Source organism: Lichenostomus cassidix, chromosome 2 (genome assembly GCF_008360975.1).
Source record: "Lichenostomus cassidix isolate B80296 chromosome 2, HeHo_3.0, whole genome shotgun sequence".
Lineage (NCBI taxonomy): Eukaryota > Metazoa > Chordata > Aves > Passeriformes > Meliphagidae > Lichenostomus > Lichenostomus cassidix.
Genome location: NC_139482.1, coordinates 73,166,253 through 73,191,196, shown reverse-complemented (window position 1 = coordinate 73,191,196; position 24,944 = coordinate 73,166,253). Strand labels below are relative to the sequence as shown.

The window sequence follows — 24,944 nt, the reverse complement described above, 5'->3', positions numbered from 1 at the left end:
TAAAAAAGTAATATTTTATACTCTCATGTTTATAGAATAAATTCTTACTCTGTTATACTTCTCCTACTTCTCTCAGAGATATTAGCTTCTGGAAATTATTTTGTGAAGATGCATATTAATCACAAGGTTCAATGGGTATTTTATTGTCTCTCTTAGCAATGCCATCATCCAGGGCTTATTTTGCAAACCATTACAGTAAATCATGGGAAGTAAATGACTCTTGAGAATTTATCTGTTAGTTGTTTCCCATAGCCTAAGGATTTTATGCTTACTTATCTTATGAGAGAAACTGTCTGTGTTGTAAGGAATTGGAGCACTTAGGTAATCATGATCAATTCTGATGAATGTGTGCTGGTGAATATTTTCTATCACTTTATATATTTGAACAAAACCCAGAGAAATATTTTCCTGCTATGCTATATTTCTTATATTTACTGTAACTCCACATTTTTACATTTCATTGCAGCAGTTATAAATAGGTGTAAGTTTTTACTCATAAAGTCAAATATTTTTGAAACAAAAATAGTTAATTATTTAGGGACAGTGTTCATATATTTGGTATGAAAAATCCACAAGTAAATAAACAAGTTCATATTAAAAAATCCCAACAAACAGCTCACCAAAAAGAGCTATCAATACTGATAACAAAAAGAAAAAAGTTACATTTGTAGGAACATATTTTGCATCATTTTGATGTATTAATTTATTTATATACTTACATGCTTAAAGTTATTCGTGTCTAAAGGTACAGAGAGTTTTGGTAAATTAGGCCTTAAAATACAAAGACGATGCATTTTATGCAAGTGATATTCTCAGCTGTGACAAAACTATGTAGTAACTGATGAGACAACCACACATGCTGCATTCCGTGATGGTTCCGGTGGGCTTTAAAGAGTAAAGAGTAGCTTATACCATGGAAAAAGGATTAAAAAGTGGATAAAGATGAAACAAGTGAATAAAAGCAGAAACCAATTACTTACGATACATTGCTGGCAACAGAAATTGTTCCATGGATATTTAGAGCAGCTAGTAGCAAGTGCCTCAAATAATAAATTACTCATAAATTCCAATTCAGCTCAAACCTGTTTGTATTTTACATAAGGAGAAATTTTTACGTACCAACTCCAGACATCTCCGGGATACTGGCGGTGTACATGTCCTTGGTGAATTTTGGTTCATTGTCATTGATATCGTGGATTTTAATGATAAATTCAGACTCTGGCTCCACTTGTCTTCCAGTTTTTCTGTCTATAGCCTTGGCACGTAGCACATACAGGGACTTTTCTTCTCTGTCCAATTTCTTTGCAGCATGAATATCTCCTGTATTTTCATCTATAATGAACAGACTGCCAGCCCCATCTCCTGTTAATATGTATTTTAAATTTCCATCTCCTTTATCTTGGTCAGTGTGTAGCTTCAGAGAGGTAGAAAAGAAGAATTTTATAAATATATGCATTGTTACTACAGACCAAATAATTCAGCATATATGAATAAGTCTGTACAATCTTGACTATAATTGGGGTCAGTAGTGGTTATCTTCTCTCTCACTGTTGGAAAAATTGGAAATTTTAGACTCACACAAAAAATAGCTCCAAACAAACTCACAAGGACATGAGAGATGTAGAAGATTTTGAAATAGTATTTAAAATAAAAATCTTTTTTAAAAATTGCATTTCTTTGAACAGTCTGACCAGAAATTACCAGAATTCGCTTTTTTGAAGATGACACACAGTGAAAACTCCCAGATTTCTATTTGTAAAATCACACTTTTCTTGCAATTTGCTAGTTGCTGATAAGGCAATCATTCAACTTGAAACAACATAGAAGAAATGGGCTTTAAGGATTGGAGCTTCTGAACTTCCCCAAATCACCAATGAAAGTTACTTATGATAACCAGTGAAGTTATCATAAGTAACTTATGTTTCTAGCTGTATTTTTTTCTTATTTTTTATTAAAGGAACATCTTACCTCACTTAATTACTTCCTTCTTATTTAAGGAACATCTTACCTCACTTAATTACTTCCTTCTCTCTAGTCTTATCCACACAGAAGAAATAATTTTCAAGAGCACATGGAGTTAAATTTTCGAAGTATCGAGAATGGTTTAACAGTCCTTTCCTTATTCAAACTCTTCATACGTGTTCAAAACTCTATCCCTGTGAACTTACATGCACTGATTATTTTGCCATATAGCACCATTAGGAAAAAGTGTCTAAAACGAAGGTCAAAACAAGCCATTGAAGTTGACCCAGGCGCTAGAAATTCTCACACAATGCACTTCTTCAGAAGTTTATTCCTCTAATTTCATTTACAGGGCCATGTAGTTAATTTTTATAAGCTTCTGCAGTATATTTTCCTTAGATTAATCCTTACAGTCACATCTGGCCACGTATTGGTGACCTGAGTGCTTCTCAACATGGACAGAGAGTATCTTATCCTAGCATGTTTTTTACTTCTCTGAGTAGAAAAACATAGTGTATCATAAAGCTGAGAAAGTCTTGTTCAGTATCAGCAAGGGTGTTACTCCAGAGAGTCACTACAGCAATGTTTCTTTTTGCCACATCTTGCCTTGTTTCTGTGTTCCTGCCAGTGTTTACCTCCACATTTCACAGCTGAGACTTTGCAAATTTTTATTACTCTACCTGTATAGGTAGAGTAATAGGAAGATTGCAATGGATTTTGTCCAAATTATTCACTTTTTCTCGTGTATTTTAACACTGTAGCATAACAATAGTCACCAACTATTTTCTGATTATTGTTTTGGTCTTCCAGAGATAAGACGAGATGAGATGACCACCCAGACACTTTCAGCATTTACTGTATTCAGGGTATATCTGCAATAAATACCTGTGTGAAAATTATTAAGGTTTGCATAGTCATCTGCTAAAAAGAGGTCTTATGCACTGAAAGGGGCAGATTAGTAGCAGGCTGTAAACGTAAATAGTGCAAGCTTGACAGCCTCATTTTGGCTGCTCATATGAGCAACTCTGCTGGTAATCCAGGGTCTACAACTTTTTGAAAGGGACAATAAACAAGTAGTGGAAGCAGTTATCCTAACAAGTGGTTCTGATAAAAAATCATATCTGTCCATTGCCATTCCTTTACCCTACATCTTAACTGTACATATACCCCCCCACCCCCAGAGATTAAGTTAATTTATTTTATCCACCTGTTCAAACTATCTACAAAGATGTCAGGTAGCTCAGAGTGTGATGGGCATTTTAAGCTTCCTACTTATCTCATGTTTTAAGAAATGATAAATAGAACCTTCAAGCACGGTGAGTAAAATGTGATTTCTTAGCAATGAAGAGTTTCACCTCCTACTGCCAATTTATATGAGAAAGATCACCAAAAGTATGTTTGCAAGCTATCACTTATCCTACATGTGACACCTTCTAATTCGCATGTATGTTTTGTTTTGCACTTCACATTAGAGGAATCTCCATTACTCTGTGAAGCAATTTTGCAACATCATAGGTTTCGACAAGAAAAGGGTCCATTTTCATATTTTAGACCAAATAATTTGAAACATTATCTGGCATCTTATAAAAATAAAACAGTAGTTCTGTAAAACAGAGCAATCAAGCTGTCTTCTTACTATATTAGATTTATATAATTACAAAAAAGGCTTTCAACTTATGAGACAGAGTAACTTCAAGTAGGATTGTGAAGTCTTATGCAAAATAAGTATACTGATATACATTTTTGTAAAGAGATACTGAAATATAATTTTGACCAATCTATACTCTGTTTCTTGATGACTGGTAATCTTCTATAAACTGCTTAAATGTTTTGAATTTATAATACAAAATACAATTCCAGCTTTTCAAATGTTAATTATTCTACATGAAATCTACAGAAAATTGCCTGCAGAGAATGACATGCAAAAATGTGGCATGTTATAATAATCATGCCCTTTTATTGACTAAAAACAAGGCATGAGGACAGAAACATTTTCTAGTTCATGTTTCCAGTTACAGTAAATCATTTTACATATAAAATATTTTGTGGATTGTTTTTCATTTGGAAACTGTTTAGGTGTATAAGAGGCTGAGATGTTCACACTGGAAAAATATTATTAATACGTGTGTTCTGAAGTAATCTTTGCTGTCATTTCCTTCTACATTTTAGAGACTTGGCAGGTCTGGGAATGCCCAGCATTTCCAGCAGGTAAAAAGTCATTCCTGTTTACTCTATATGACCTCTTTTTCTTCTCTATTTGGAGTAGGGTAGGTTAGACAGTAAAAACTCCATATGGGTGGAAAATTAAATTGTCAAATGTTTCCTTTCTTGTATCACAAATTGTTCATTCTGCAGGTCAAAAAACCACAAAACACTTTGATAAACAGAAAAAGAAAACAACCAACACCCCCCCGAATCAAACCTACAAAGAAAAATCCAAAGAAACTCCAAACAAACTCCGAATAAAAGCAGATATAACAATAGATTACTCAGTATATATACAGTACATAGTGACCATTGACAACAAATGCCATCTCCATGAATTCATTTGAAACATGTCGGAAAGAAGACATAACCCTGATGGACTGCTGAGTATCTTGATTTGTTAATATTCTTTTGCACATATTTCTCTCTGTATTCTTCTGTGTGACTGGCTAAACAGTTCTTACTACAACTTGTCCTGTTGATCATCAGAGACAAAGACATTGGTAATGCTTAGGGGAGTGACAATTAGCTATTTTTGTAACAATGTATGTCATAAATATAGGCATACTTATAAATTCTGTCTCAATCTTATTTCCCCCCTTTTTGTATGCAGATAAATTGTGCACCTCAAATTAGCCTTTCTATCTAGTTTTGTGAAACTGAATTTTTACGTGATGTGATAGTTGAAATCTTGATGTTTTCAAAAATCTTGACATAAATTTACATGGATCACTGTTACTCTGATTTCCAGTAAATAAATAAGCAACCAGGTATTATCTCAGAGTTCTGTAGCATAAATCTGTTTTCCCTAAATCAAGCACCTTGCTCCTGTAGCTCACACTTCACCCTTATTTAGTTCTCCATATTTAACAAAAAAGGTGCTTACAGCACAGAACTTCTTGGTTTCAGGCAGTATTTTACTTGACTACACATTCTTAGTATGTCTGAGGGTAATTCATGACTTCTCTCAAAATTGCTATTATTCTACACATTAAAAAAGATATCAGTATTCTTTGAAGTGAACATATATCTCAAATTATTAGGTTCAGGAAATGGTATGGAATGTCACACAAAATATAGAGGAAAAAGAAAAAAATATTGGCTTAGGAAAGAGTTCCTTAAAGGTCCATATTTAAAAGTACTTGGCTGTTTATTATTAATTACATTTTAATTTACTAGATTTCCTGGAAACTGCAGCTGATCTCATTCTCAACTCTTTGTAATAGTAATTCTTTTCTAGTTAGGCAGACATACAATCAATGGAAGAGGACAATCAATGGACACATTTAAGAAATTATATAGTGATATGAATGCATTTTCCGCCTTTAGAAGCAAACAATTGCCAGACATCATTTAGATTTCATTTTATTTGCAGTTTACTTCTGTGCAACTATTGTTGCAGAAGAAAAGGAGAAAAAACAGCAAGAAGAACTACTTATTACAAGTGAGACAGTTAAAAATAAATACAGTGAAAACATTTATTTGGTTGCCTATATTTAGAAAGGAGGTATAATCCCCTTTGTGGAGAGGAAAGAAGGGAAATTAAAGACAAAGACACATTGGAAGAGGGTAGACCCATGTTTATGTTGTGACAGGCACAACACTCTACTAATGCTTACAACCTGGGAGGTTTGCAGTGTTCCTCTGTATTTTGGTATAGACAAAGGTCTATTACTACACATCTCTTACCTCCACTGCCTCCACTCATACAGTTGTCTCCAGCAGAGGAATCCTGATGTCCCATGGTCTATTTGCCTGTATATACCTTCTAGCAGGTGTGAAAAATTTTCTTTCCTTAGCTTTAAAGTGAATAAAATAGGCTGGGGGGTGGCTTGTGGTCAAATGAAATCTTTTTAGTGGCACTAAACTGGTATATCTGCATATTTCAGTGGGAGATGAAGATCATGCTGATTTCCACAGTGTTGTGATGAAATGACTACAAAAACACAAACGAACTTCTTAAAAGGTATGTTGAGGAATCAGGATTTCATGGAACAGCAATCACAGTTAGAACACAGGTGCACATGGGAGGGGCAAAATGTGCAAATGCAGAGTTTTAAGGGCAGCAATATTGTATGGGGGGGCTGATTTCAGATGATCATAAGCTTATCAGATGGGCAGGTACCTATCTGATTGAAAGCTGATCTGGAGCACAAGTGAATTCGTGGGCATGCCTGCTCCTAGGCCCAAACACCTGAAACTCCAAACACTCTAATATCCTGGTCACAGGGGAGTGAGCATATCTGTCTCAGCTATTTTTATTTCCTCTCCTCAGACCATGACAGGGACGAGTGGGAAGAAGATGCAAAACTGAGTCTTTTCTTGGCATGGGGAAGCAGCTCTGGGTACCACAGGGTAGATGCAGCTATGTTGTGTTACCTTTCTTCCTGCATTCACTGTCAAACACGCTGCCTTGATAATTGTGTATTGTGCAATATTGTGCTTGGTGTTCATCCTTACTTGCTATTTAGTGTTGTGTATAATAAAAAGTTCTTCGAGTAAAAGTCCTACAAATTACATTAGATGATATTAATGTTCTCACAATATTTATTAACCCCATCCTGTCGAATTGTGAAGGCATTTTCATAATTTCAGCAATTTTACTGTGAAAATGTAAAGGGCTAAATTCCTCTTTTGCATTATATTTCTGTGATGGAATTCTTAAGCAATCTGCTTTACTGCAGTCTTTTCTGTTATTTCTTTCCAATTCCACCAGTAAAGTTAGAATGTGTTTGCATTTCTACAAATCACTGGAAATGTTAGTGTTGACTTTTTGAATACCTGTATATGTATTTCAGATGTTTGGAGCAGTAGCCTATCGCATGTTGTTTATTAATTTTGTCTGAAAGAGTGTTTTGTTCTGATATGTGTAATTCAAACGTCTTTCTTAAAGGATTTTGTTAGGGTTTACTACCTGTTTTTTTTTTTTTTTTCCAGTTGCTGGAGGTAGAAGAATAAAATATGAAGTGTAAATGGTACAAATTAGTTTGGTTTGAGATTATCACAAGCCAGCAGGAGAAAACTGAAAGCTATAAAAGACAAAGATTTTTAGCCCTGTGAAAATGAAAACTTATTTGTCTTATTATACCAGATATATTTGTATTTAAAGTTTTGATAAGCCATAATGCATCTATACAAATACATCTCTATTCCTTTTTTTCTTTATTTCATGTGTAATTTATGCTTCAGATGGAAAATTTTCCTCCTTCCCTACCAAGCCACTGAATATCCAGTCTCTTAATTCCTGGTACAGCCAAGGTGCTTCCACACAGAATCATAGAATATTTTGGGTTGGAAGGGACCTTAAAGATCATGTAGTTCCATCCCACCTGCCACAGGCAGGGACACTTTCCACATGCAAGTCATAACTTCACCTTTGCTACAAAGTCTTTTCCTTGTGTTTGCCTTTTATAATACTGCTTTCCTTATAGCTTAAGGTGAAATACTCAAGCCATGTATAACTTCAAACTGAAAATATTTTTTATAAACTTAACATAATGAAGTATTATATGAATAGCTTGATAGCTAGAAAGTGTTGGGGTTTGGCTGTAATATATCCAGACCTACTGGCTCTGGGAAATATATAAAGAATAACAGACTGTACATGGCATGAACTATCAACCTGACAAAGTGTCATTAACTGTCAGATTTAGTATGATTCATTCAAATGTCCTTATATCATTTTAAATTTTAAAACAATAATAGTAAGCAATGGGAAAGAACATGAAAGCGTAAGATATTCAGTTGTGTCCAAAGTGACCCTTTCTAAAACTAGAGGAAAACAAAGAAAATGTCTCTAGTTTTAGGATTCCTCAAACATCTTTTAATCACAGTTTTTAGCTAAAGCTACTGGCCTGAGGGAAGAAACATGCTAAGTACAGGAAAACACATGTATGTTTCTTCTACAAAGCCATGTGTCTATTTACATCAAATTTCTATTCATATATGGTGATTATACCATGCTATTTATTCTGAAGCTGTGAAACAGAAATAAATTGAGTTTTCCAAGTCATCCTAGTATGTGTTAAAGCATAAATTGATTTGAGCCCAGGAAACTTCACTGTAATTATCATTCTAAACTTGTTCCAATAAAGAAGGTTGTGTATACAGAGGGGGGAAAGAAGACAGTATTTGTGAAAGAGGATGAGTATTACCTAAAACAAAATAAATTAATTCTTATCAAAAAATGAAGGTGGTGTGCTTGAAATAAGGTCTGGTATCATCCCAGCCAAACCTAAATTCTTACACACAATGCATTGAGTGCTAGTGACAGCCAGGATATTAACCAGTGACCCTACTGTATGATTTCAGACCCTTGTGAGATCCACAGCAGTTAGGATTCAGCATCAACAGCAGCTCAGCCAATATTTTCCTTCATTAGCATTTTAAGTAATTAAAAACTCTGAAGACATCTTAATAGCTGCAGTAGTTCTTCAGTGTGGATTGAAGTAGCAGTATATGCATTGCTTTAATTTTCTATTTATGTGTGTTTAGTCAAAAGTTTTATGTATGTGCTAAATGGCAATGTATTTACCTGACTTGAATTTGTGACATCAGCACAAACTTCTTAATTAAACAGCCAGACTCTGTGTGTGATGGTAACCTAAGTGACTGTATATTAAACAAGGCAAATGACATTTACTTTTCTTATCTTCTGCTTTCCAGCATCTGGTTCTTGTGTTCACCTATCTGTTGTTAGAAATTCTCTGGAGAATGATATTGTGAAAAACACTGCTGACATCAGCTGCAGGTGATGATTTTTACTTAGTAGGTAAGGGTAAATCTTGTTTCCATTCAGGAAGGGTTCAGCAGAATTCTCAGTAGTCTTTTGGTTTGAATGATACAAACACAATATGGGGAAATTCCATATATATCCAACCCATGCATAGCGGGGAGTCCTGGACACCAGAGCTGTATTCTAAAGTGCCTCCTTACCCTTCTTACCTTCTATATCTCCTGTGCCCTTTATGCTAAGTCACAGTCAAACCTGCAAAAGTGGTTGCATCCTTACTTCTGCACAAATAACTGGATTTCAGAGTACATAGAATGATTTCTCTCTCTACTCTTCAGATCAACAGCTGAGTTACAGGTTTTCAGCCTGAAGAGCCAACTTTTTTTTTTTTTTTTTTTTTTATTATATATGGTTTGTCATAAACAGTCATTTATCTGTTTCATAACATGAGATACAGATTTACGAGAAGTGACTCCAGTCATCACTTGTGTGCACAGGTCAGAAATTATGACATCATAACACCAAGCACTGTCACTTTAATCAATCCCTGGAACAGGTGTTACATCCATCATTATTTTAAAAGCTTCACAATAACAAAGGATGTCTTTCTGATGGATTTTTCTTTTACCAGAAACTCCTGAGTGAAATCTCTCTGTGTGCATACCTCCTCTTGCTGTTTTAGAGGCACTCAAAATGCACTTTAGTTCCAAAAGATGTGCACAGAGATAGGCAGGAATAAAAGCTCTGGCCCTGGAAGCAACATGAGTTTGTCACATGGATGGATTATCCCTTACCCTCTGCAGAACTAATTGCTCTGAGCTCAGCTTTTTTCTAATAAGCTTATAAGAAATACTCTAATAGGGGAGACCAATGGTTTTTCCGGCCAAGTACTTTATCTCAGAGGCAACAGGAGATGCTGGTTTGAGGGAGTATTCAGTCTGACCACTGTAATTTTTGATTCGTTTACAGTCCTTGCTTCTCTGGCCCCAGAATTTAGAACTTTCAGATTACAATAGAGGTGTGTGGTTTTGTAGTTTGCTCTGTTGTCTTTTCTTTTCTTTTTTGAATTTGATGTCCTTGAACTTGTCCAGTTATCCATTGCCCTAACTTTGGACATGTACTGTATTGACTGAATAAACTGAATATGTTCCCAGGGATGGGTCATCCACAACTATTTGAAGAATACACCAGTAACAGAAGTATTTTAGTGGTTTGTCACTTCTGATCATAATTATATACATACATATATATGTATACATCTCTATATATTTATAGACAAAAATCCACTGATCAAGACTGTGTGATTTTTAGAAAGTCATACAGTATAATGGAATAGTAAGATATTGAGATGTAAGCCAATATGATAAAAATCTTTTTTGGCCTTAAATATTTAAACAGACTTGCAGGTTTTCAGCACCAAACAAACAAAACCAGACTGGAGACCTGCTTACTGAAGGGAAGTAGAGCCCAAAATGTACATTTTTCTTAAGCTGCTGGATATGTAGTTTCCAGAAATAATCAAAATATTTTAAGTTATTTACTATCCTTAAACAATATTTGCTTTTACATGAATGCATTTCAAACCTAAAAAGTTATTATGCTGAATTTCATGCTTATTGATTCAGAATGACCTCTACCACAAAGCTTCATTTTAAAGTGATGCATTTTTCCTAAGATCCTGCTTTGAAAAATTTAAAAATATTTTGTGGACACTGTACACACCTCACAAGAAGAAATTCACACATTCCTCAATACTAATTTCAGAATTCTGTTTTTACATGGTGACAATTTACAGACCTTTAAATGTTTATCTAAAACAGAATTTTCAAATGAACAATAGTGGAAAGAAGTTAAGGTCATTGCTTGATTTAAAGTATCACTAAGGTCATTTGCTGCTTATTTATTGACAAAGTTGACCAAGCAAAAAAAAAAAAAAAAAAAGAGAAGAAGAAAACCAGACTGAAATTGATTTTAAATATTATACTCTTTCTCGGTTCAGCTGACTACATTGAAAATGTTAACTATCATACTAACTCAAGATTATTCAGTGAAAACATACTGTGGAGTTATCCATGCCATGCCTTCACCAGTCTGAGTGCAACACCCCTGCCCTGTGCCTGCTCCAAGACAGATAGGCACATGCCCAATTCCTGGTAAAATCTGGGAAGTGGATTCTCAAAAATGGATATATCAAAGAAAAAGGTTTGTAATCAGGACAGAACACTATAAGAACCAAGCCTTGAATCTGTGTTATGATAATGTAGCTTCCTAAGTGAAGTTATTGTTTCAAGAAGAGTGTCATGAAAACAAATATTTATGAAAAAAATATTTAGCGTATTTTTTTCTTTTTCTTATTTGCCATTGATTTTGTATTTATTGAACTTTGCATTACTTACTCATATGATTCTTTTAAATCTTGTTTAAAAATACCATGTTTGGAAGGTCAAAAGTGTAATGAGGGCAAAGCCAAGGCTGTGCCTGGAATAGTAATTAAAAACACTTAATGACTTTCATGGCAAAATAGAAACTGGTAAGAGTAACGCCATTTGGAGGGGGCCTGAGATGGACTTTGGGGTCTGCATAAACCACAGGCTGATTGTACCTATCTGATAAAACATGAAGGTTATGAAGACTGTGGTTTAGTGGGGAGCCAGGATAAGGCTGCCTGGGGCTTTGGATGAAAACTCCATGAAAAAGTAGTGCCTAGAGAAATCAAAGCATAAGACCCAAACCAAGCATAAGCCCTGCAGACCAACAGTGTTGCTTCATGTTTAATTTAATAGCTGAATCTGCAAGCTGATCAGATGAAGTGAGATTAAGAACGAGACATTAGACAATGCAGGATTTGTTTAGAACTGATTTTCAAAAAAAATTCTTAATGCAAATATTAATGGAAAAAACACAGCAGGAGATGCATAAGGGAATAGTTAAACTATTGTTAGTTTAACAGCAAGGATAGTCAAAGCATTTGCATGTGGTTAAGACAGATAAAATTCTGACTGTATTGATGCTAATTTTCTAATAACTTTATGAAAAGATTTTGTGGGGGAAGAGCTGGAGACTTCTATGATGACTGTCTCCCTTCTTTTCTGAAATCCATTTTTGTCTAAGAAATTACTTGTGCTTTGGAGAAGGACACAGCACACATAATAAAACTGGTTGTTTTGCTAATTATCCTACAGCTTCATCGGGAGTCAAATGTTGACCATGATCTTGTTAATCATTTGAAAATAAGTTTAAAGATAGATCTTGAGATTTTTTCTAATAGTTACAATAAGGGATCAGGAGTATTCTTTTTTTTTTTTTTTACTTGTTTTCACAGTCAAAGAGTGCTATCCTTTCTGTCTTGACCTCTACAAACAGATAAGCCTTGCCATTATGCTGAATTTGTCCCTATCCAGTAGCTATTCCATTCTGCATCTAACTGTTGTCATTGACTTGCTCTGTGACCTCAAATCACCGTTTCAGCAATTTTTTTGCAGTTTTCTCCTCAGAAGAGATGTTATGTTATTGCCTGTCTCACCATAGTTGATGTTCATTTAATGTAAAGTACTTTGATATATTCCACTGAATGATACTTAGGGAAGTGGAAATTATTAATCCTAGAATCATTATTTCAACATTTTGATTATCCTTTTCTCTTTTATCCTCATCAAAGAGATCAACATAAATCCTTTCTTTATCCTGAAGATAAACCAGTGTTATTCATGGATATACACAGACACATTTTAGTCATTTTTAGGACCATAAAATGATTTTAAACTAGGGATGGGGGGAGGGTGTTGTTGTTTCTTTTTCTTTGACACACTTTGAAGTTAGACCAGATATAGCCACCTGAAGTATGAAGAAAATTAATTGTAGTATCTATGATAGGATGAAAACAGAATGGGTGATTCCTGTTTCCCTCAGCATTTTCAAATGACTAAAGAATTTCTTCCACTACAGATTCATATTTTGCCCTTCACTTCATGCCTTACTCTATGTGATTCTAAATTTTTCATATGGCACGTGTGGAAATCAAACTGTGACGTCTTCCATTTCATAATTACTAGCCTTTACAGAAATGAATATATTTGTATGTTCTGTGAAACTTAGTTAAAAAAAACCCCAACACACTTTAGTGTATTTTACTTTCTTGTAACAACATTCCTTCCATTGCTTAGTGACAATGTATACAGAAATACTTGCTCTGGTGCCAAATTCCTCTTTAAATTCATTTTATTTTCCACACCACTCATTTATGTCTAGTTAATATAGGTCGGAAATTGAAGGCAGATATGCCTTGTTATTTCTGTCAGTCACTTGTTTTACACACGACATACAGTCTTTTCTCCCTTTTCTAAAAAAAAATTTGTTTTAAAGGAATTTTAGTTGCACCATTTTAAATGCATATGTTGCAATGGTAGAGAGACAAGGAAAGCAAATACTTTCAATATTTTATTTTTAATTTCCTAATTTGTTCCTATCAGTCAGCTACCTGACCCAGTTGTATATGAACATTTAATGCTCTGTTACCTCCTGGTATTTGACGGTGTTTATTCATCAGAAATGCTTATTAAAAAGAAAAATATGTTTACTTCCACAATCCCTGTAAGACTGAACTATCAGGAGAGCACCATTTTTAAAGGTTGCATCAGTACTTGTAACATTTTTATCAGTATGATATATTAGTGGTAATTCCACTTAAACTGCATAGAAGTTGTAAACCAGAACTTTTTTATAAGAAACAAATTTATTCTCAGATTTGGAAATTTAGTTTATTTCAGCTCTTAATTTAAAATATGTAGTAACAGCTAGAAGTTCAAAGGGCAAAAATGGCTACAGGTGATGACAACAAACACCAGTTTTAAGTCAGGTTCATTAATTTTATGAATTCTTGAGTAGAATTGTAACAATATCCATTTAGTATCTCTGCCTTTGCCATTGTTATGCATTAGGAAAAGTTAAAGCAATCAATTATATTATGAATGCAATCATTGAAGCACTGGTCACCAAGTAGGTAAATATTTGATTCTGTATTGTATTACCGTTCAACCCAATACTTCATGGCTATTCCAGAGCTTTTTTCTTTTGTGTAATATTGCGTAGGAACACATCATACACAGAGATGTTCTGAGGAAAAGTTTCAGTAGAGAAGTGTTGGCAATTACACTTTACAGAAGGAAAAAATAAAGTAAAATTTTTGTAAAGAAAACACTTAGCCAAATTTTATTCATATTTCTAACATTATCAATTATTTTTATTACATGATATGAGCTAAAAATTCATTCTTGTAGCTGAATTAAGCATTCCAAAGGCCTCTTTGAAATTCTAAAAGTTCTACAACTAAAACAAGGGAGAATTGGTGCCATTTTTTCTTACGTTCTTCCTATGGTAACGTAGAATAGATAACAAAACTTTCTCTTCAGTTAAAGAACTCAGTATTATCACTCTGGTTGTCATTTCCTTGCACTCAAAATTTCACAAAACTGTTATAGTGGCTTCCGTCTGAAATGGCATACTTGTTTCTGAAATGTGAACAAGACAGGGAGGAATTTGTAACTTCTCAAAGTTCATGGAGGCTGTAATGCTTTTTCGTTATTTTTGCTACATTCTGCTGTGTAAAAACAGAAAAGAGGGATTTCAGCAGAGTTTATTGACCCTAGATTGATGTAAGAGGGAGCAGAAATTTTCCCAATGTGTTTGTGCTGCTACAGCAATACATATAGCAATGGTCCATGGTCCATGGTTACATATATCCACAACTGAGAAGAGTACACAGATTCCTCTCTTGATTGATACCCAGCATAGTGTTAAACTGGCCTATTGCATGGACTAAACTAATATTTTTTCCAGTTTCTAGAAGACTGAAATGCGTGATGACTCCTGCAAAAGACAAGATTTGATGTATCGGGCACATATAGGAAGAAAAGACTTGCTGTTCTTGGCAGTTGCTTGTTGACAGCTTCCCTGTTTGCCAGCAAGGTGACTATTTATAACCCTGTCCCTGACAGACAAGGCATTGAACAATCCCATCCTGTAATGCTGTCAAACTGACCTTTTTAGGTAGTCACACATTGTTTTTCTCTGATGGGTTTTGTACTCTATCACCAGGCTGGCAGGTATCAGCAAACCACAATACAGTCAAAACCTTTACCCTCTCCAGAATCGCTCCCATAATGTAATCAAGGGAATAAATAAACAACATAATGAAAAATACCTCTTGAAATAGGTTTTCCTCACCCTCCTACCTTTTCATGCACAATAAATGATTGCCTGATAATAGATAATGATAGGTCTGCAGATTACCACAAGTCTAATCTTCTTTTCCCAGGCTTAAAACTGCAAGGTTTAGAAATACCAGCCAATGAAGTTGCAATAAAATAGGACTATTCTACGAATACCAATTACCTATTGCGTCAAGTTACTGAGCCAGCCAGATCTTCAAGCCAGACCTTATTAGGCCTTTTCACATAAGGAGCTTGACAAGAACAAAAGACTTTTAAGCTCAGAAAAGCCATTTTTTTATTAAAATGAAGATGATATTGTAACTGGCAGCTGGAAATAACCACTGGAGATAGAATGAGGACTCCATTCTCCATGCTCACTGTGTCTTTAAAACAGGTGGTTTACTTCAGGCCTTGGTTTTTATTGGTTTGTCAACATGCTCAATCCCAAGGAACTCCACAGGAGCAGCCTCCACTGTGCAGGCCCCCAGCCTCCATTCCTGTTTTCTGGTCCCACTCCCCTGGTGCTCTGAGCAGGCTCAGGACATCCCCAGGGAAGGGCAGCTGTGGCTAAGCCAAGAGGAACCACTGAGGTGAACTATAAACTAGACTCCACACAATAGCCTTTGCTGCTGCCTTGGGTATTGGGTCAGCATACATTTTTCCAAACCTGAGAGGAGCATGAAGGGAGAGAGGAAAAAAGGAAAAGAGTTGAAGAAATATTGCTGTTTTGCATATGTTGGATAATCTTGCTTTGCCTTTGGCTTTAAAAGTAGCTTAATAATTTTTTAGATGCTTCCATTTTTGCTATGGATGAAGTTTTCAGTTATTGTTGCTAAATTTTCAAAAATTATGTTTCAAATTCCCTTTTTTCCATTAAGTATCTATAAAGGTACATTTTAGCAGCTTCCTGTTTTATTCTTTTAAAATTGAAAATCACTGCATTCTGGATGTTCTGTCCCAAATGAGGAGAGGGGAGAAGAAAGGACAAGGAAATGGAAAAAACAAGGGAAAGGATAAAGGAAAATGGTTGCAATAAAAGATCTGACGATATCCCCATTTGTTTTGTTTCTGGGTTTATTTTGTGGTTCAGGTTTTTTGTGTTTAATTTTTTTCCCCACAACCAGTTTAGCTGATTTAGCAACTAAACTTGAAAAACTCGCACAGAATCCTCGAGAACAGAACAAACAGGGACCTAAAGAGCTACACAGCCTCCAGCCTCTGGGTAGGATCAGTATCAACTTTGTGGCATGTGGTTTTTTTTAGTTTGTCATGAAAACCTCCAGTATCAATATAATCCTGTCTCTCTGAGTGTTCTTTACCTTGTACTTAACTGTATTGACTGTATCTACTATCAAAAACTTTTTCCTGATGATGACTGTAAATCAACCTTGTGACAATATGAACCCAGATTCTTGCCCTGAACATGACAAGAACTTCAGATTGTTTTTTTAGCAGGCTTTTATGTAGCTGAAGAAACAGAAGCTGTCAGATCTCATGACAGCTGCTCTATCTGTACCAAACAATGCCAACTCACTCTTGTTATTCATGTCTTTGAAGTCTCTGATCACTGCAGTTGTTTTCAAAAATAATTCTTTAATTTATGTGAAATATGATGTTCAAATTTGACAGCAAAATTCTAGCTTAGGCCCATTTTTGTAATGTAACATTCAAGATATTTAGTATTTAAAACTGTTTATACTTGGGTTACTCATGGTGTGATTAGATCTCATCACTATTTTTGAAACTTCAGTTGAAAATGTATTTAGGTTGTCAGAAATTACTGCTGTCCTTTCTCCAAAAAAAAGAGTTCCATTGTGTTTGGAAGATGTAACATTTGTCTTTCATCATTTTCTTCCCTGACCCTCCAGCATTCTTTTTAAAATAGCAAAATTCGTTGAAGACCTTGTATTTTATTACTTTTCAACAATAAATAAATTTTAATTCCAGTAATTTTCAATAAGGTTTATGTTAGAAGCCTTCATAAAATAAATTATTTTTAAACAAGTAAAGCTATAGCTCCTTTTTGGTGTTTGCAATTAAGTTTTCAGTGTTATCTAAGACAGGGATTATTGCACTTTTTAAACTTTTTTTTCCCTTCTGTCTGCCTGTTTCAGTTTTAGCTTTATTTTGGTGATTCATCTGCCTAGGGATATAGCTGCTTGAAACTAGATCAAATATTTATTGAAAAAATGTGCCAACTGAAGAATGCAATGTAAGTGGAGATGATTTATTAATTTACGAATCAAACAGATCTTCCCTTTTGTATTTTTTTAAAATATTGGTCAGGCTATTTTTCTTATTCCTTTGGTACTTATTGTTGTTACTTTTTTTCCTTTCTGTTTTGATGCATCATTCTTTTCTTGTATTTGTTCAAATACAAGGAAAAACTTGAGGTCTGAGAGAGGAAAGTAAAGACAAAAGGAGACCCTACTATTTTTTCTTCCTTTATTTAATCTTAAAATATTGATTTGGCTTTAGGAACAGAAATTATAAAGAAAATATATTATTAGATCTTCTTCAAAAGTTGTGATTTACAAGATGGGTTTGGGATATGTTGCATACTAGATGGAATATATTAAGAATGGGATGAAATCTTACCCCAGCTGAATTATATTTTTAAGCAATAGAAGCATATGATTTGTTTAAAATTCTGTTGTTTTGTTTTGTTTTTTTTTAATTTAACATATTGATAAGCGAAAAGATATCAAAAACCACTCTGATTTTCAGCAGCATTAAGTTGCTGCCCTGATTGCGACAGTTTTACGTGTGGGACAAGTGGGATGTAGTGACAACAAAGTAGAGAGCACACTTGAAACTCTGAAAGGAGTTCTCTTGTAGGTTCTCTCATCCTTAAAGGTCACTCTTGAACTGACTCTATTGAGGGAAAATAGCAAAAGCTGTAAAGAAATCCTTATGGAAAAAGTGCATAAAGTTATTAAAGTCACAAGTAAAAAAGGAAGTTCTCTCTTTTACTCCAAAGGCAAGATTAGCATAAAAATTCAGTGCACAAAGAAAATTATATTAGGTTGATAATAAAAACTACTGTGAAAGAGAACACTGTGTTTCAGGATGAAGCAACTGAGGTTACTGTCAGTTTGGGCACTGTGTTGTTGCCAAAAACCAGCTCATTTGGGTCACCCCTGTGGCCATGAGCTTCTTCCTCCCAAACTGCTGAGAGTAGAGGTTGAGTATGGCCAAGGCCTCAGCAACAGTTGAGAGCACAGGAATGAATGAGGATAAGACTAATGAAGGAAGGGCTTTGCTGATCTCAGTTTCTGACTTTGCTGCTCTGCACATTAAGAGAGAGCCTACTCTAGACTGGTAGGTGTGCCAAAGGCAGACAGCAAAGTAATGTGAAATAATATTTTCAGCCATTAGTACGTTTACGGTCTATATTTACAAGAAAATACTATCCAATTCCATTAAATCAGAAGAAAGAATAAAACAAAACCATTCAGTACAAAGGGACAATTAGGTGAAATTTTGTATAAATAACCAGGTCTCGTGAGGCTGGCAATTTAGTGAGACCTCTTTAATTACTACATGAAGTTCTTTTGCTTTTGTCTCTCTCTTTTCTTATAAGACAGACTGCTGTACTATACAACTGTACTTTTAGATGTCTGAGTATTTATAAATGCAGATTACAAGAAATAAATGGTTGCAGTTAAACATTGTACTCTGTGGTTCCAAAAACCAAACCAAATACTTCCCCCCCACCGCAAAAGTTACTCTTCTATTATTTTTCTTTTAACTTTGTATTTCTTGTTATGACACACAAGCAAATGTCATGAAACAAATTCCTTGGTTAACTGGTGGTAGAAGAGAGATATTTCTTCAGCTTGCATCCAATTTAAATGCTGCTTATGACATGCAGAACCTAGTTCATTTATTTTTATGGAAGTTATTAAACAGGAGGTTATTCATGGAGCAGGTAATTTTGAGCAGTGACATTTATTTTTCATTTGATTTTTTATTTCCTCCCTTATTATGAGTAAGAAAAGTTGCACGTGGTGTGCAAAAATGATTTTATTCTTGTTTGTTTCTTCTTTTTAAAATTCTGGGATATGGCAGGAGTTTGGTTGTAAAGTTTATGATTGGTTTTGACATATTGCATGGTAGCTCACACATTATCTGCCCAGCAAATTAGCAGCCTTTGATTAGCAAAGTGCCTATTTGAGGGAGAGGATAGCTTCCATGTAAAAATGTAATTGAGTGACTTAAAGAAGGGAAAACCTCATCTCTTAAAATCACTTCAGTATACTGCTGCAGAGCATAAAGGAATGTGTTTTCCAAAATAGCTAATGATTTTGATCAGGTCTATTTATTCTTGTCTAGGGATATTTCATAAGGACTGGAGTTTAAGGTATTTGGCATTTTGCACAACTGCTGTGCCTTCAGTGGGTATCAGGTATGTCATTTACAAATGGAGACACATAAAATCAATATTATCTTTGGAAAAGAAAACTAATTGTTCCTCAAGGGCTGTTTGGTTAGAGCCTTGTGTGCAATTTTTTCTTTAATTAATGAACATCATCCTCATAAAGATTTTAATACTTCCTGAATTGCTTGTCCATGTTTTTTTAGATGATTATCTGTTTGGATTGCTTGTTAGGAAGTTCATTTTGTACACTTTTCTCATAGAAGGTCAGTGTTTTACTTTTCATTTCTTAGGTTCTGCAAGGGGCTTAAATTTAGTAGCAGCTGAGAAGTTGGATCTATGCCCACCCCACCCCCCCCCACCCAGTGAAAGAAAAGGAGATCCCAGATATGACTTACAGACAGGTGTTTATTTTCTCAACACCTTCTTATTTCACAAAAAAAAAAAAACCAAAAACAAAAAAAACCCAAAAACAAAACAAACAAACAAAAAAACCCCAAACAAACAAACTAAAAATCAGTTTGTGTTTCTTCCTTTAAAAAGAAATTAATCTCATTAATTTAACTCTGAATGCTATATTGTAATCCACTTTTTCTGTGAATTCTTAGCAGGCAGAATCAGGTTTTACAGCTCCTCTCACTACATCCTCTGAAAATTCCTCACATTAATGCCCTGATTGAGATATTCAACATTCCCACTAGGCAACAGGCATCTTTAAAGAATATGGATGTTTCTATGTTTTAGAATTTACTTTTTCTTCTTGGCTAATTTTTTAAACAGGACTCTGGTACTGCTTACCTTGCATGTGTTTGATTGAATATTTCAGTTGCAAATTCTCCAGAGCAATGTTTATCTCCCTATGCATTTTATAAACAACATAAAACATGTAGCAAGATGGTTCCACTCTTTGGTCTAAGCATTTCCTGAATATAATTTAAAAGGATAAGAAATTGATGGAAACCATAAGAATTTCTTGCATTTTTGCAGGTATGAGTAATAGGACCCAACAAATTTAAAGGCTTCCTATGCACTTTTATGCATTGACCTGTATTTGAGACAGATGAATTTTCTGAGCTGGCAGAAGGATAGAAAGATGTGAGGTGGACATACTGTAAGTGGTCTGGATTTATCTTGACTCCTATCAGATTCACAAGGCTTTGGTTCTGCATGTATCCCCCATCCCTGAAGGGTGGCTGTGAACAATCCAACTTTAAAAATTGCTATTTAAGATTGTAGCACCTCAGATATGAGGGAGAAACTCCACTCCAGGCACCTTTGAAACTTAGTGGAGCCTGAGCACAAGGAGTCCTCTCATAGGGGCCAGACTGCCAGACAGGATTTAGACAGTCCAGTGGTCAAGGCAAGTGTCCATTTGCCCTGGATCCCTACTGCTAGCCTGAACTGGGCTGGGGTCTGAGCAGTGAGAGTGAGAGGTGTGGGGATGTCACTGGAAAGCTCTCCATCCTGTGTCCTGTGTACCCATCTTTCTTAGGAAATAAATTTCATCTCATTATGTCATACGGAGTTATTCTTCCCAACTGTCAATAACAGAATGCACTCATAACAAAATAAAACATCAATACAGTAACATTAGCAACAAAACACAATCAATGACCAAACAGATAAAAATTGTATGAGAATTGAACTAGGGTGGTAAAACTAATTTTTTAATATTATAGCTATGATCCTTTAGAAGTTTATTTTCTGATAAAGTTTCTTAATTCAATTTATTTAAATTTCAGTACTGCGTTTGTTATTCTACCCCAGTAGCCCATCTGCCCATGCATATCCATATTAAAGAGGGGATGGATAAGAATGCTTGCTATGAACTAGTCCCTGTGGACTGGAATGAAAGTGCTCTTACTTCACACATATCAGTTTGCTAATTACCATCACTTTGAGGAGGAGAATACTAAACCTGAGATTTAAGCCTTTCTCAGAATAAGGTTGTTCAATGAAGTTGTTGGGGTGGTTTCTTTTCTTCATAAAAAATTCATTCTTTGACTTCTTGTTGTAGCAGCTCCTTCTTGGTGCTGTATGTCTCATGCAACTAGGACAATTTTAAGTAACTCAAAACGGAATCACCATGGTTTTATATCACCAAGGACAGAACTGTGATCATTTCATCATGATATAAACTGTTATAAAATTAGTGTAACCACATGGAGTTCATCAGTTCAATGCAACTCCTCTTTGGAACACAGGATAATACTTGGGGTGATTTCCACCTTTTTAGAGAATCAGTGATACTGACCTCTCTCAGGGGTCTTGGTGTAATATTTTGCAGTGAAATGTGAAAAATCTCAACATGTAATCTGAGTTGTAAGAAGTAGATCATTTTAGATCCAACTGAGTACAGCCATTTGTTTTTTCTTCCTGTATTTACCTCTATGGTAATAAGGTCCAATAGCTTTTAATTATTTTGGAATAAGTGCAGAGTAAATTTGCATCTGTTGCAATACATGTAGGCATTACTTGTGTGAAACAGGGATGGTGGTGACAGTCTTGATGTAAGCCTAATTTATTTGAGTACTAAAGTGGTTTGAAGTCATTCATCTATAGCAGTGGGACTGAAATTGGAAGCAGCTCTTATGTTTGATATTTACTTCTCCTCTTTGACAGATTTCTATTAAAAAAAAATCAGCCTATTTCTGTGAGTCTAGATACAACTTACAGCTATGGAGTTTGTATTATTGTTTACCTTTCTGTATGTTTTCTTGGCAAGTCTATTCAATATTAAATAATACTTGCAAACAAGTTTTTTTAGAAATATCTCTATGCAAAGAGTTCACACTTTATTGACGACCCTTTTGCCTACAACAAACCTTGCCATTTTACACACTGATAAACAGATCTAGAAATAGGATTATTGTCCTTTGTGTTATTTCTGCTACTTCAAGTCAGAATTTATTTCACAGAAAATGGAATTGCACAGGTATAGTCAACAAGGTCAAAATCAAGTTCACTTACCAGGGCTGATTTCTTTGACATTTGTTCCTTAACAGAGGGAAATGATTTTCATATTTTCCTCATGACCATGTCTCTCACGACCAGAGCTATTAGCTAATGTTCAGAAATATTTTGGAACTTTTAACTACAAGTGTCCAAATCTGTTTGGAAGCCAGGCACCCGAAAACAAGAGAGCTACCTGACAGTAAGAGCTAGTGACAGCATTGTGGATGAACAACAGAAACTTGAATGGACATTTATTAATTTAAGCCATTAAGGTAAGAATTTCCTTAATTGTAAGTCTTTCTGGATGTATTCTAGATCTCTGATATTCTAGATCTTGATAAAGATTACTTGGTTATACCAGACCACAAGTCAGATCTGTGGATGGTGAGACACCAAAGGGCTAAATAGGCAGAAATCTTTGAGTGGCATGTTATCAGAAAAGGCAGGACTGGAGATAACTGGAATTCAGAGGTGCCATTGGCAACAGCTTACCTAGATAGAACTCAAAGAACGTAAAGCCCTTCAAGTCACTAAGTAAAAGTTTCAATTTATTTCAGAAATGAAGAAAACCAATTTTTTTCCACTCAAACACTACATCCATACTTGGAATCATGGATAGACAGCAATTTTATTGTTAATACAGTTGTATATTTCACTTGAGGAAGTACTCAGCCCAGTATACTGGCAAATGCCACAAGGTAGATTAATGAAGGCATAACTTTTCTATTCTCTTGTCTAATATTTGTGTTTAACAGTTGAAAAAGTGATAAAACTTGCATGGACAATATGTAATAAGAAATAGGAACATTTCAGTCTGAACAGTTTCCTTTTTATTTTCACAGAACTGCTTCATTTCTCTCACAACTGATGATTTGAACAATCATGGAACCTCAGGTGGCCTGTGGTGTTCTTTGTCTTAATGAGAAATTGGGAGCACTGCTATACTAAAAACAAAACAGCTGTGGAGAAGGAGTGAAAATACCAAGGATGTTAGATGCATCACCTTTAAGGAATCCTTTAAATACAAGGCTTACCTTGCCCACGTATTGAGTATCTGGACCTGTGTACTCCTCCAGCAAGAAAAATTGATTCCACATCCAACCACGCTTGGTGCGGTGCAGTGTTTTTCCATCATTCTCTGACAATCCTGTTATCCTTTCACTGTGTGAGTGCTTGTTAGTCCTTTTTTGGGATGGCGTCATATGAATCACATAAAACACACAGCTCCAAAGCAAAACTGTCAGAAAGGAGTGAGTCCTCATCATTTCCAGGGATGCTGTTAGCCTCCACTCTAATAATTCACCAGAAAAAAAATTTCAAATATTATATTCCTCTTGTAAGAAGAACCTAGGGGATAGAGAAGAGTGTTTGTGTAAGTTGCAATAACTTTTTTTTCCCTAAGGAAACAGGAACACAACAATCTAGTGATCACAACAATAACCCATGGGAATGACAAATAACCATGAAAATTACTCAGAGGGTTTTAAGTAAAGTTCTTTAATGTCTTTTTTCATCTTATTCTAGTTCACTCATGTTGTATAGAGACATTAATTTAAAACACAAGCTGAGTAAAATACTTTGTGAGCTTTAGCTACCAGCAGCATTCTGACATAAGGAAGCAGCCTGAATAAGAAACCTTCCAACCTAATCTCTCTCAGCTCAGCCTGATGTTGTGCTCCCTTAGTGTCTGTTCAGAATTGTCTGCAAATCTGAATTTTCTGTTACTTTGTAATTTATACATCCCATTCGTCACTTTTTTTAGTCCCCAGCTGTCCTGAGGATCTTCTATTTCTACTGCAAGGAACTCATAAAATGAAATTTGTAAAGTATTATTGATGCCTTTCACAGATTCTTCAAACAAGAAAGAAAAGCACTTGTTAGATAACTGAGGGTTCCTAGGAATCCTGCTGGGGTTAACAAAACTCTGCATCTGGAAAAGAATTCTCCAGTTGAATCGTATTTAATTTTTCCCTAAATTGTGGCCTAATGAATAAGAATTTTCATTATATAGAACCTTACTACAATTACTATTTTTCTGAAAATTACTCTGATTTTTTCCTTGGTAGTTTGTAAGCAATATTTAATCAAACCAAATCAGACGCATGCTCTTAAAGTGCCTGATGTCCCAGTCTTTTCCATAAACTTTTTCACGTTAAATGTATTTGTGCTTTAGGATATCTTTAGCTGAGCTGTCATTTTATATTACAGAAATCAAAGGAAAACAATTCAACAGCAAAAGTACATTTTTTCAGAGAATGCTAGTCCATTAACAATGATAGCAGCATGAGGCCACAATACTGAGAAATTTTGAAATTAAATAAAACCCATACAAACTTATCCCCCTTTCTTCTGCAACACATTTCCAACAACTAATTTCACTCTGTTGTTTATTTGCTCGGAGTTTCTACAGTGGAGGGGAAGGGATTCTTTTCTGTACAAATAGTTCATTTTGGAAATAAGATACCTTTTGTGAAAATTATTAGTCAGTTGAGAACCAAAACAG

At 35.0% G+C, this 24,944-nt stretch overlaps 1 protein-coding gene across 1 annotated transcript in view; it reads right to left on the bottom strand.

The window, feature by feature from the left end:
• The window catches only part of CDH9 (cadherin 9), a 99,115-nt gene that overhangs the window by 45,301 nt on the left and 28,870 nt on the right, over positions 1–24,944 (bottom strand). The window contains exons 2-3 of the mRNA XM_085052101.1: positions 23,476–23,788; positions 1,120–1,414 (exon numbers count right to left, since the gene is read on the bottom strand). Of these exons, the coding sequence (XP_084908227.1) occupies positions 1,120–1,414; positions 23,476–23,706 (526 nt within the window). The 5' untranslated portion in view covers positions 23,707–23,788. The remainder of the gene's footprint in view (positions 1–1,119; positions 1,415–23,475; positions 23,789–24,944) is intronic.